At 38.5% G+C, this 12,856-nt stretch overlaps 1 protein-coding gene across 8 annotated transcripts; it reads left to right on the top strand.

Annotated features, from left to right (window-relative positions):
* The first annotated feature begins 129 nt into the window (after nucleotides 1-129).
* Nucleotides 130-12,854, top strand: vps35l (VPS35 endosomal protein sorting factor like). 8 transcript variants are annotated; one of them, XM_077551327.1, is made up of 31 exons: nucleotides 130-155; nucleotides 729-828; nucleotides 1,124-1,294; nucleotides 1,479-1,595; nucleotides 1,972-1,996; nucleotides 2,778-2,857; nucleotides 3,056-3,184; nucleotides 3,262-3,346; nucleotides 3,435-3,491; nucleotides 4,075-4,171; nucleotides 4,257-4,304; nucleotides 4,371-4,464; nucleotides 4,582-4,782; nucleotides 5,917-5,963; nucleotides 6,596-6,707; nucleotides 6,798-6,914; nucleotides 7,005-7,058; nucleotides 7,127-7,207; nucleotides 7,285-7,347; nucleotides 7,533-7,618; nucleotides 7,711-7,791; nucleotides 7,870-7,933; nucleotides 8,020-8,046; nucleotides 8,471-8,569; nucleotides 9,273-9,350; nucleotides 9,440-9,554; nucleotides 9,629-9,768; nucleotides 10,257-10,422; nucleotides 10,505-10,623; nucleotides 10,702-10,854; nucleotides 12,183-12,854. In XM_077551327.1, exons 1-31 carry the CDS (start codon nucleotides 139-141, stop codon nucleotides 12,279-12,281), a joined length of 2,922 nt encoding a protein of 973 aa, XP_077407453.1. In that variant the 5' UTR covers nucleotides 130-138; the 3' UTR covers nucleotides 12,282-12,854. The 8 variants fall into 8 exon arrangements, with proteins under 8 accessions (XP_077407453.1, XP_077407456.1, XP_077407455.1 ...); XM_077551324.1 differs by lacking the exon at nucleotides 130-155 and adding an exon at nucleotides 180-351 and having other exon boundaries at nucleotides 10,705-10,854; XM_077551328.1 differs by lacking the exon at nucleotides 130-155 and adding an exon at nucleotides 182-344.
* The last annotated feature ends 2 nt before the right edge of the window (nucleotides 12,855-12,856 follow it).

The following is a 12,856-nucleotide window of genomic DNA, read 5'->3' as shown; positions in this document are numbered from 1 at the left end:
CGTAATTTTGTGCTACATTTATAAAATGTTTCACCAAGAAAAGCGTCAATATGGGACGAAATTATTTCACGCTTTCAATGAAAATAAACTTAACACCCTTAACCAGGAAGTACAATGTGTCATGTGATCACTGGAAAAATGGCCGCGGTGGTGTGGTAAGCTGCTTCTTTTTGACAAAAAAAGAAAAGAAAAAAAGAAATGTTGTTCTTACACCCCAGTTTAAACTCTTAGTTGCTATTGTCTAAAAACATCTATGCCTGTTATTACGCTATTTTAAATGTAAAGTATGCATGTTTGGTATTTCATGTTCGAAGTGACGTCAGGATTTTCTGCACAAGCGAGATGTAAGAGGTTTGTGGTTATTCTGGTAAAATACACCTACACTTCAGTTGTGGGATCGGAATGTGTGTCTTTATTGTACAGTATTCGAATTTATTCGTCTAGGGTTTCTCACTATTGTTGTTATAGGAACTAAAATGTATGGAAACTTGATAAAGACAAATATAAATACCAAAAATAAAATGCATAATGGCCACAAAAGTGAAAGTACTGCTGTATATTCCTTTTAGCTACTTTATCACAAAACTCCCTCCTCTGCACTTCCAAGAAGTGACCAAAAAGCCTTATTGCATTACAATTATTGCTTGATTATATGAGTACGTTATACATGAGTATATTGATGTGCCCATGGTTAATATGTCAAACTTGCTCTCTTTACTCTCTTTCAGGCGTTCCCGCTGGCGTGACTATGACGCTGAGCTACAGAAGGCCCGTCTGGACACGACGCCGCTTGAATTTTCCGACTCCCATCCTCTCAAACCTATTTTGGTAAAATGCCTTTTTTGTAGATTATGCAAAAGAAAAATATAGTATATTTATATATATATATATATATATATATATATATATATATAAAAGGTAATTTATAGTAAAACTTTGGAATGTAATGTATAATTGTTTTGTCATTTTCATTTTCAAATTGAAATATTTATCATCAATTAAAATTAACTATTTTCTAATGAAATAAAAATAAATTAAAATATTTTTTTGGTTGTTTTTTTTTTTATTTACACTTTTTTTTTTCAATTATATTACCATACCCTCTCTGTTAACCCGCCCTCAGGTGACAGACAGCAGAGCTCGCCGTGGAACTCGCAAGGGCAGCACCTCCTCCTCGTCCTCCTCATCTTCCTTAGCAGCGCCGGACCCCCTCAGCTCCATGTTGGACGGAACAGACCCTCTGTCCATGTTTGCAGCCGAGACTCCATCTACGACGCACATCTCCTTTGCCGGAGTCAGTTACATACATTACCTACTACTTATTACTTCTATGACAAACAGTCAAAAATAAAATTGATAGTGACTTAAGAATATTGATCTGAATGAGGACCAACAAATGTTTTAGAATCACAAATCCCTGTCAAGACATGAAAATGTCATTGAAAATGTATTTTAAAGCTGTGGTTTCGTACTTCCAGGACGCGAGGACGAAGGAGGAGAAGGAGGATGAACCAGTGGGCGCAGACTTTGAGCCTTGGTCGACGAAGAGAGGCGAGATCCTGGCGAGGTTCACCACAACTGAAAAACTCTCAATTGTGGGTCGTCCTCCATCACAAGCTCACATGGCACTTTAGGGAATACTTTTTGTGTCAAAAATTCTTCCCCACTGGCTTATTACTTGACTTTGTGCAAAATATCTTGTCCAACTGTGAATTAGGTCGCCACCTCCTAATGGAAATAATAACTTAAAAACAGTATTTTATGAAACCACACTATTAGGTACAGCTACACTATCCATTATTAAGGCGATATCAAAAAAAAATTCCATGAGTAGATTTGGATTACATAGGATCTGAATTGTGGAGGTGTACTGCACTGAGCATAATTAAAATGTATTTTCTAGAGGATCATGCTCAATATTATTCTTAGAATAATCTTATTTAATTTTCTGTTGTTTTTTTTTTTTTTTAGAATCTGTGCATGGGCTCTGACAGAGGTAAGACATGAGTTTGTGTTTTATTTGCTGACCACTTTGCTAAACTTATTTTAAAATACAAAATAAAGAGAAAAGTATCAATACACATTAAAAGACGGTTTGTGTATTTAAGAAATTAATGGCTTCTTGACTATTTTGTCATGAGAGGTTTATCGTTTTTTCTAAAAATCACAATTAACTCATTTGCTCCCCAAAATGTATAAATACATTCTATTTTAAATGTGAAAGTGTCCCAATGACGCATTTATACGTTATGATGGTTTTTTTTTATGCTAGCGCATACAAAAGGCTTCGATGCAGCTTCTCAACTGCAAAGAACGGTTGAAGAAATGGTAGTTATTACACAAACGGCCAGCAGGTGGCAGCAGCGCAAAATATATCAACCAGAGGCAATGTTGAAAAAAAGCTAATTCCAATTCTAAATAGGTTTGTAAATAATGATGAAACTTAGCTATATTGCAATGCTAATTGCTGCAAAACTGCCAAAACGGAAACAGATGGAAATATACTTTTTTTTTCCTGATGAAAGAAGAGACTCTAATCTTTGTTTTGTTAGGTTCCGTGTTTTTATAGCAATAGAACAAAATATTCTGTGGGCCTTGCAAAATCAGTCAAGATCCAGTAAAACCGTCGGGAGTGAAGGGGGTTGCTTCAGTGAAAATGGCTGGGAATCAATGCGTTAATCACAATTAATAATATCGCCCACTGTATTGACTAAGTTAATTGTCCCTTTTAAAAAGGATCATTAAAAGTGAATGAACTTCTGTGTGGCATATTTCAGGAAATTCCCAGAATCCTGCATCCTCTGCTGTCTCAGAGAAGGTTCGCACTCGTCTGGAAGAATTGGACGATCTGGAAGAGGTAATTTGATATATCACAATCTATTTTCACGAGTTGAGTATTTTTATATTGCATTGATCATTTTAATGACAATCTATTATCCAGTGAGGATCAGAAGACATCACTTGTCTTTTTGTATACACAACGTTAATAAGTCAATTTTCCATAATATCTCCCCTTTAAGTTAAATCATGACAATCTGTGTTTGTGCACATGCAGGGTTCCCAGAGAGAGCTGCTCAATCTCTCCCAGCAGGAATATGCCAATCGCATTGCGGAGCTGAACCAGTCCCTTAAAGAGGCCTGGGCCTCGGACCAGAAGGTTAAAGCCCTGAAGATCGTAATCCAGGTAAATAATTCTTACGTGTCAATGAAGTTGGAGGAAAAATAGTAAGATGACTTGGGTTGTTCCTGTTTGTGTCCCAGTGCTCCAAGCTTCTCTCCGACACTTCCGTAATCCAGTTTTACCCCAGCAAGTTTGTTCTCATCACTGACATACTTGACACTTTCGGTAAGAAGTGAATATTTTCATCCTTTTGTTAAATTTGGTCTTTATCGTTGTTTCACTGACCTTACTTTTTTTTTTTTTTATTGCATAGGCCAACTTGTGTATGATAGGATCTGGACCATGTGTTCAGATCCAAGACCTTTACCAGGTATGGATTGCTGTTGCTGATGATTTTAATGAACAACCTCCAATATAAATATGGCGAAGATCTTTTGAACCCTGACACAAAAAAACAAAAACAAATTAGCTACATTTGCACACATATATTGTTCATTGAAGTACAGGGAACTTTTCATTTATATATTTATTTAAATTTCCACTTGATGCTGACACTGCTTCCTACACTTTTTATTTAAAAAATAAAATAAAATGACGAAATTATGTTCACATTTTGGAAATTATATACAATAGAAAACTTCAGGGAACTATTTACTTGTTTAGTTTTTAATTTATCTTAACACATGCTGATGACCCTGGAAGCTCCCTGCATTTTTTGTTATAATTTTTTTTAACAAAGCTGTCAATTCTGTACATGTTTAAAATGAAAGAAAAAGGGAGTTTTTAAAATTTTGATGCAAATATTTTCTCTTTTGCTGCAAATGCACATCGAATTGAAATATCAGTTATCGGTCTCCTTGACTACTAATAATCGGTATCGGTCTATCACTAATACATATATATTTCTCCGTTGTCTTTAGTGTTCTCACGTCTTGATTTTCTTTTTTTCTCAGACTCATTTACTGTCGACGACGTCAATGACACAGCCAAGGAGACCTGCCTCAACTGGTTCTTCAAGATCGCCTCCATCAGAGAACTCTTACCCAGACTGTATCCAAAAATGCGACAAATGACTAAAATACTACTAGAACAGTTCATTCAGGAGTTCGCCTCTTTAACAAAAATCTGTGAGCAGATACGTCGAAGCGTCCATCCTCAAGTGCAATCGTTTCCTGAACAAATTGTGAGTAGCCTTTGGATTTGCTGAGCATGCTCGAATGCGATTCAGTAACTCCTCCTCCTCCTACAGCGGTATTCAGGAGACTCTCCCTCGTCTTACCGCCATGATCAGAGGGATTGGAGACCCTTTGGTGGCGGCGTACACCCGAGCCTACCTCTGCAGGGTAATTCAGAGCTTTTCTGAATCTTTGCACGATCACACAGATGCAATCAAAATGATACACAAGGCTTCGATCATCTAATATAATATCAAGCACACATTGTGTGTTTTTTCTGGCCAGGTTGGCATGGAGGTCGCCCCCAGTTTGAAAGACGGCCTGAAGCGCAACTTCTTCGACCTGCTCGGAACCTTCCGGCAGATCAGCGGGGAGAGTGTTCGTAGCCAGCTGCTCGCGCAGAGGGTGGAGATGCCCGAGTACCTGACCCTTTATTCGCCTGCTGTCAACTGGATCTTGCAGTGTAGTGCTTACCGAGCACCAGAGGTGTGGACTGAGACTCGCTGAGCCGCGTAGATGTTATGTTATCTTTACTTTGCAGTGGATTATAAATGCAGTGTCTCATACTTAGAGGTGGTTTGTAATGCAGGGGTGTCAAAACATTTGGCATGCGGGCCATATCAGGTCAGTCGGGCGGTCCAATCTGTTCCGTGAGGACAGAATATTAACTGCAGTTTTTTGCTAAAATGAGCTGTTGTTGCTAATTTTGTCCACTAGAGGGTGCACTGATAACCACTTAAATGACATCCTGAAATTTGGTTGTTTTAATTTAACCCCCCCAAAAAATTGCACTCATTTTTGGTAAGAAATTTCAGATTAATCTGCAATAAATTAATAGGAAATTGGAATATTTTCATAATATACTAATTATTTGCACACACAAAAAAAAGGAAATATTTTGACCTGTCATTATTTATAACTTCAGATCAAATTTGTGTGAAAGTGCCCCATGAATTAAAATTAGTTTAGATTTTTATAAATTTATTAGAGCTGTTAAACGATATTTTTTTTAAATCAGATTAATCACATTTTAGAATTTAGATTAACCACGATTAATCGCTTAACAAAAAATACTTTTTTATCAAAAAAAATTCCCCGCCAAATTTGAAAAGCACTGATTATGTTATGAGGACGTCTTCAACATTTTTTATCCACTGCACACGCTCATCCTCCCCTTTTTCCTATTCAGTTAATTATTTGCATATTTCAAAATAAGGAAAAAATTACCCCAATATTTTGACATGAACAAATATTCTAAATGTGATACGCAAACATTTATTAAATGCTTGACTTTAATGCATGTAGTTATATTTATTGTTCAAACACAACCTATGCTACCTTTAAACGTAGCCATCCGCTGTCACGCTGAAGGATAATCTATGGTCAAAATTAATAGTGTGATTAATCTGCATTAATTCAGGATTAATGCAATACCTTTTTGTGATAAATTAATCAGTTAACGCTTTAACTTTGACAGCACTAATGTTTATTTTTTGGGTGGCTAAAGGAGAGGAACAAAATGGCACAACCCATGTCTTAATTGATTTATTTCATTGTCCAGTTGTATTAAATGAAGTTTCATCTACAATATTATTTAAAATATGTGTGTTTCCATACCAGACTCTCCTAACAGAAATGATGGAGAGATGCAAGAAGATGGGTAACAAGTAAGTATTAAATTTAAAGCAAAACTATGGAAACTGTGTGGTTTTATAATGCATTTTAGGACGTTAGATAGTAGGGGTGGGAATCTTTGAATGTCTCACGATTCGTTTCCAATTTTTGGGTCTGCGGTTCGATTTAGAATGGATTTTTGATTAAGAACGATTTTTGAGTCAAAATGATTTGATTGACAATGATTTTTGCTTCAATCTTTAGATGTGCAAGGAATTGTAATGATCTTCTCCCGTCTGACTCGCTAATGCTAATTAACGCGCTACTCGCGGCACTTTTTATCACTCAAAAAAACAAAAAAAAACTTTAATTGGAATAACTTGACCGTGACTTTTTCCTTCTACTCTCTAATGTGGCTACAACTTAATAGTGTATTAGAACGCATGGAACCACATTGCCCCTCAGTGGCCATACCAGGTACCACATGAACAGCGCTCCAAATAAAGGCACACACAGACAAAGGCAAGACAGTATAAAATAATTTAAATAAAATCGATTTTGGGACATTTAAAATCGATTCTGAATCGTACTAAATGAGAATTGCCATTCTTATGAGAATCGATTTTTTTGGGCACACCCCTATTAGATACTGGTCTAATTGTTTATATTAATCAATTTCCCACAGTGCCCTGCTGCTGAATTCAGTAATGAGGGCATTTAGACCCGAGTTTGTCGCTACCAGAGCCATGGATTTCATCGGTATGATAAAAGACTGCGACGAGGCCGGGTTCCCTAAGGTGAACATGCATCAATGGTCATTTTATGTCTTAATTTAGAGATTTGATTGACCTCTTCACAATTGCTTTATCCTATCCAATCCTCTCTAGCATTTGTTATTTGGATCGCTGGGTCGCTGTCTGGCCTGCGCTGACCCTCCAGAATCTGAGAGGCTGACCATCCTCAACGAAGCCTGGAAGGTCATCACTAAAGTCCGCAGTCCTCTGGTACAGGGAGCTTAATTCTGCATTCTCATAAAATTCTATCTGTGATGATAAACATTAAGTCTATTTTATTTTTTTATTTTTTTTACACAGGATTATGTCAACTGTGCTGAGATCTGGGTGGAGTTCACCTGCCGAAATTTCACAGTAGGTGAACGGATTCATTCTTACGACAAACCCTCAAGAAAAAGTTCCTCATTGTTTTTCTTCTTAAGAAACGTGAGGTGAACACCGTTCTGGCAGACATCATCAAGCACATGACTCCCGACCGGGCCTTTGAGGAGGCCTACCCTCAGGTTGATACTCTTTAATGGTTCACCCCCTCCTTTTGTCACCTGCCCTTGAGTGACTCCATCTTTGTTTTGGCACTTAGTTGCAGTCTGTGATCAGGAAGATCCTCGCCCACTTCCACGACTTCTCAGTCCTCTTCTCAATGGTGAGTTAGCTAACAGTGTGATTTATAAAGTGTGTTTTAGTTTAGCTACATACCAGGGCCAAAATTGTACTCAATAATACTTTTCAAGGTTATGAACCAATAATTAGTTGTCACTTGGGGCTGAACTTCATCATGCCACAATGTCATCAACTATTCAACCCCCCCCCCCCCCCTCGTCCCCCCAGGAGCGTTTCCTCCCATTTCTGGACATGTTTCAGAAGGACGGCGTGAGGGTGGAGGTGTGCAGGTCCATCATGGATGTTTTCATCAGGTAAGAGCCACTCTTCTTTTGGATATGAAAAAAATAGTAATAAAGGAGGTCAAAGTAGGATTCCTTCATTTTCCTCCCGGCTTAACTCGCAGACACCAGCTGGAACCAACCCGAGACCCCGTCATCCTCAACGCCATGATGCATATCTGCAAGACCGTGCATGACTCTGTCAAGTGAGGCAAAACATATGACTTAGATTTAGATGATGTCTCGGGAATGATCGACGACGATTTCTGTGGCGTGTTTTGCAGCGCTCTCACCCTCGAGGATGAAAAAAGATCTTTGTCCGTGCTGATTATCGGCTTCATGCGCGTGGTGAGCTATTCTTGTTTTGAATTACTTCTGCCGAGAAGGTTTCATTAGCACATGTTCATTATTTGTGTGCAACCTCATGTTTACAGTTCTGTCAACCTGGCTTATTACAACGGGTAGGTTTTTTTCCAAGGATGTTTACATAAAAAAAAAAAAAATAATAATAATCCACATATTGATCATCTCAACAGTATTCCCTGTTGCGGGCATGCAGTTTCAAATCAAGCCAGATCAAGTTTCATCCAGATTGCACATTTGGCAACAATTTTACAATATTAAAATGGTCTTGTGATGATGTCACTGTCAAATATGATCAAATCGGGTTGTGATCAGGGATGGGCACTGACTATAATGCTGTGCTCAGCTATGGGGAAATTTTACGATCAGTAAATAATTTCTGAGAGGAGGTGGATGCAGCTCAACTTCTCATATTCATTCAGTTGATATTGAAAAGGCTGTTTGCTTATTCTTCAAGACACAATTGCTCAATTCTATTTTAACGTTTTTGTCTCTCCTTCAACTGTTCGTTTTGGTCTTCAGGTTTCCTTCGGCCGTGACTTTGAGCAGCAGTTGAGTTTCTGCGTGGAGGCCAGAGCCACTTTCTGTAACCTGGAGTCAGTATTGGTGCAGCTCATTCACGTCAGTATCAATCTGCCTTTTGTTGATTTGAATTTAAAAAGAGACATCTTATACATTTTTACATTTAAAACTGCTCTGTGTTTAAAAAAATAATAATAATATTTGATGTTTTTAACAGAATTCCTTGAACATCAAAGAAGGCCCAGATCTAAATTCACTATAGAACCCCTTCGCTGCCGGCTGTTTTACTGGAGTTTTTAATGATTTTGCAAGGCCTACAGAATATTGTGTTCTATTGCTTTAAAAACATGGAACCTACCAAAAGAAAGATTCGAGTCTCTTCTTTCATCAGGGAAAAAGTGTATTTCTATCCGTTTCCGTTTTGCAGCAATTAGCATTAGAATATAGCTAAGTTTCACCATTATAAACAAATCTGTCAGAAAGAGCTTGTTGCAACATGTCCCTGGCTGATCTCGTATACTCTGCTGCCACCTGCTGGCCGTTTTTTGTAATAACTACCATTGCTTTAAGCGGTTAAAAGCTAGCATAAAAAGCATAAGTACGTTTTTGGGAGTGCAGGACAAAGTACTAAAAAACATTTTTATACGTTTTTGGGTCTGATTGAATTAATGATTATAGGTTCGAAAAAATAATAATTTACTGTTTCTGAGGGAAAAAGATTACATTATAAATGTTCTTTTTAATAGGGAAGTTAATGTATTGCAACACACATGTGCTCATGATCTCGTTTTGTCATATTTAGACGGTGAATCAGCTGGCGATGGAGACCAGAAGGGTGATGCGAGGAAATCATTCCCGTAAAACAGCTGCATTCGTCCGGGTGAGTTTACAGTAATTGACATCGCGCATATTTGCCCCAGTGGTCCCCTATTCATGCCAATTGGATCATTTCCTCTCCCTGCCCTCCAGGCGTGTGCTGCCTTCAGTTTTATCACCATCCCGTCACTCAGCAGCATCTTTAGTCGTCTTCACCTTTATTTGCTCTCCGGTCAGGTTGCATTGGCCAACCAATGCTTATCCCAGGGTGAGCATCTTGCCACTACAAACACCTTATTTAAAGTTCCATTGTTGACTTTCCACATCTGTCTTGTCCTGCAGCGGATGCCTTCTTAAAGGCAGCAGTCAGTATTCTTCCAGAGGTTCCGCGCTCCATCAGCGTGGAAGGGAAAATTCGCTCTTCGGAGAGTTTCTTGCTCGACTTCATCAACAACTTGTTGGCTACGCTTCTAGTTGTCCCGGTAATAACACCTTTAAGCTTATTAAGCTTCTTTTTTTTTTTCTCACACTTTAAAACAATTAACAGGTTAACACTGTTGGCTAATGTTAATCTGTGCATCAAACCTTTTTTTTGGGTGAGGGGAATACATTGGGAATTGGCATCATCATTAACTCATTTGCGCATGAAAATGTATAAATAGTTCTATTTTAAATGTTTTAAGTTTCCCACTTTTAAGTGTTTCAGTTTTTTATGCTAGAGCATACAGAAGGCTTTGATGCAGCCTCTGAACTGCAGAGAACGAGTGAAGCAATGGTAGTAATTACAAAAACGACCAGCGGGTGGCAGCAGAGTATAAGAGATCAACCAGGGCCATGATGCAAACAAGCTAATTTCCTCACAGTTCAAAACAGAATTGTGAATAATGATGAAACTTAGCTATATTCTAATGCTAATTGCTGCAAAACGGAAACAGATTGAAATGTACTTTTTTCATGTGTATGGTTACAGGATCACCCAGAACATGGTGTGCTGTACTTAGTCCGAGGTGTGCTCAACATGGTGCAGGATTACACTTGGGAGGAGAACAGTGATGCCAAAGTGCGTGTGTACATTTGCGCCCTCCCCCTGCTGGCCGCCATGAGCCAGGAATCATACCTGTACACCATTCCAAAAGGTAAACACACACCACGTAACCTACTATCACTTCATCTTTTCAACAATACAACTTAAAATTGTATTTTCCCTCAACGTTTCAGTGGACTCCAATGAGACCCTTTATGGGGGGGACCCAAAGTTTCTGTCAGAGATTAACAAAATGTGCGAGACCCTGATCGGGCAGATCCTAGACCACTTGAAGGCTCTCGGTCGAGAAGAGGCAAGGCCAAATTAATTCACGTTTTGAGCGTTTCCTTCATTTGTAGAATTGGGCTGAAAGTTTTGTGTTTTTTAATAGCAGCAGAGCACACGCCGCCAAGGCGCTCTGGCCTTCTCCCTCTTCTGCGTCCTGCTCGCCCACGCAGACCTGAGGAACAACAAGCTGAGCAACCTGGCCGTCAACCTGTGGAACCTCAGCCACAAACACGGATACTGTGAAACGCGCATTTCTGTGAGTTGCACACACACAAACGCATTTTAAGACAGTTTCCATACGGATTCCCCTTAAGATTACATTTAAAGTGGAAGTCAACTTATATATACATATATACATACATACATTATACACACACACACACATTTGTATTTAATTATTGAATTAAATTTTTTACATTCGTTTTTATTTTCACTTTTAGTCATTCATTTATTTATTTAGTCATTTATTTATTTTGAATTTTGCCAGTTTTAGTCCATACTGCCAGGATGAAATATTATTCAAATAAAGGGGGCGGTCCTAACCGTGTCTTGGGTTGGACTCCACTGCTCCAAACTGCCTTTCATTGGTCGAGTGAGCGGGTCGGCGAACAAGGAAAACTCGCCGGCTCACATTGGAGAACTCCAGCAATGGACGACTATATTGTCCACTGTCACCATAACTTGCGACTTGAGTTGCTCGACAAGTCGAGGTGACAGTGGACAAGATAGTCGTCCATTGCTGGAGCTCTCCATTCAAGTCGGTGAGACGCTCACTTGACCAATGAAAGGCTGTTTGCAAAGGCGGAGTCCAACCCAAGACATGCTTAGGACCGCCCCCTCATTTGAATAACTTTTATTTTCGACCTGGCAGTATGGAACAAAACTGCCAAAATTAAAAATAATGAACTAACTACATAAATAAATAACTAAAAGTAAAAATAAAAACGAATATAAAAAACATAATTAAAAAATGAAATGCGTTGTTTTTAATTCTATAAATTTTTTTATATCCATTTTTATTTTCATTTTTAGTCATTTATTTAGTCTTATTTAGTCATTTATTTATTTTTGAGTTTTGGTCCTCCATATAAACATGACATTCTGTTTAATATTACATTTGTGGAATATGAGTTATGAAGCAAAATCCAGCCGTTTTTATCCATCTCAGGGGGCAGCCATTTTGCCACGTGCTGTCGACTGAAAATGACATCATTGTTGCTCAGGGCTCAGGCAACAACCTATCACAACTCACCTGTTTTCTGAAGCTGTGCTGTGATTGGTTGTTACATGAGCTACTGTGATGTTATCTTCAGTCGACAGCAAGTGGCAAAATGGCCGCCTACTGAAATGGCTAAAAACTGCTGGATTTTGCTGCTTAACTCATATTCCACTAACACAATTAACCAGAATACCATATTTAGACTAGTGAGGCTGCATATAACATATTATTGTGAAAAAAATATAATAAAATAAATAAAAGGGGGGCGGGGGGGGGGGACTTCCCCTTTAAAACCAGGTTACACACAGATTATATGACCACCGCAATTTATCACTTTTACCAATTCAAGTCAATTCAATGTCTAGGTTCGGACGCTGGAGTACATGAAGCATCAGGCGCAGCAGGCTGACATGTCTCACCTGTCAGATACGGTCCAGAGGCTCACACTACAGTCCCGTACTTGATTAACACCATCAACAAGTATTTTTGTAAAAAAAATGAAGCCCACTACATAGCGGAAAGCACTAAGAAATGCCTTAATGAAATGTAAGACACATGGTTAGTTAGGTTTGGTGAAAGTGATGGCACTTGTCAAACACAAATTGTGTTTACATCCATTCATTTTCTACAGTGCTTGTTCTTGTTAGGGCCTGGGATGAGCTGGAGCCGATACCAGCTGACTTTGGACCAAGAATGAGGTACAGCCTAAATTGGTTGCCGGCCAGTTGCAGGGTTGAGATCATTTTTAGAGCATTAACAAATGTTGCTTTCCAATATTTGGCCCTGAGCGCCGTTTGTTAATCCTCTAAACATCATTAAAAATAACACTTGAAGCAGTAACAATCAGCTTTGTTGACTCAAGTTGCACTCGGGTTCTGTGTATTATCATGCAGTAGCATTCATATAATTTACATATTTATCAGAACCCTCCATTATATTTATAGAGTGCTGATCAAGTCTGAACTCATCTTTGTTTCATGCCATAGCTGGATTGCCTTCATTTTCATATGCTACAATAAAAAAAATGGACACGTCAACA

Source organism: Vanacampus margaritifer, chromosome 18 (genome assembly GCF_051991255.1).
Source record: "Vanacampus margaritifer isolate UIUO_Vmar chromosome 18, RoL_Vmar_1.0, whole genome shotgun sequence".
NCBI classification, from domain to species: domain Eukaryota; kingdom Metazoa; phylum Chordata; class Actinopteri; order Syngnathiformes; family Syngnathidae; genus Vanacampus; species Vanacampus margaritifer.
This window is presented reverse-complemented; position numbering and strand designations above follow the sequence as displayed.

Coding starts and splice junctions, on each gene's coding strand:
- vps35l (XM_077551323.1), top strand. CDS start 287: ATGCATGTTTGGTATTTCATGTTCGAAGTGACGTCAGGATTTTCTGCA. Junction 3,185..3,261: donor CCCTGAAGATCGTAATCCAG/GTAAATAATTCT, acceptor TTTGTGTCCCAG/TGCTCCAAGCTTCTCTCCGA. Junction 4,783..5,916: donor GTGCTTACCGAGCACCAGAG/GTGTGGACTGAG, acceptor TTTCCATACCAG/ACTCTCCTAACAGAAATGAT.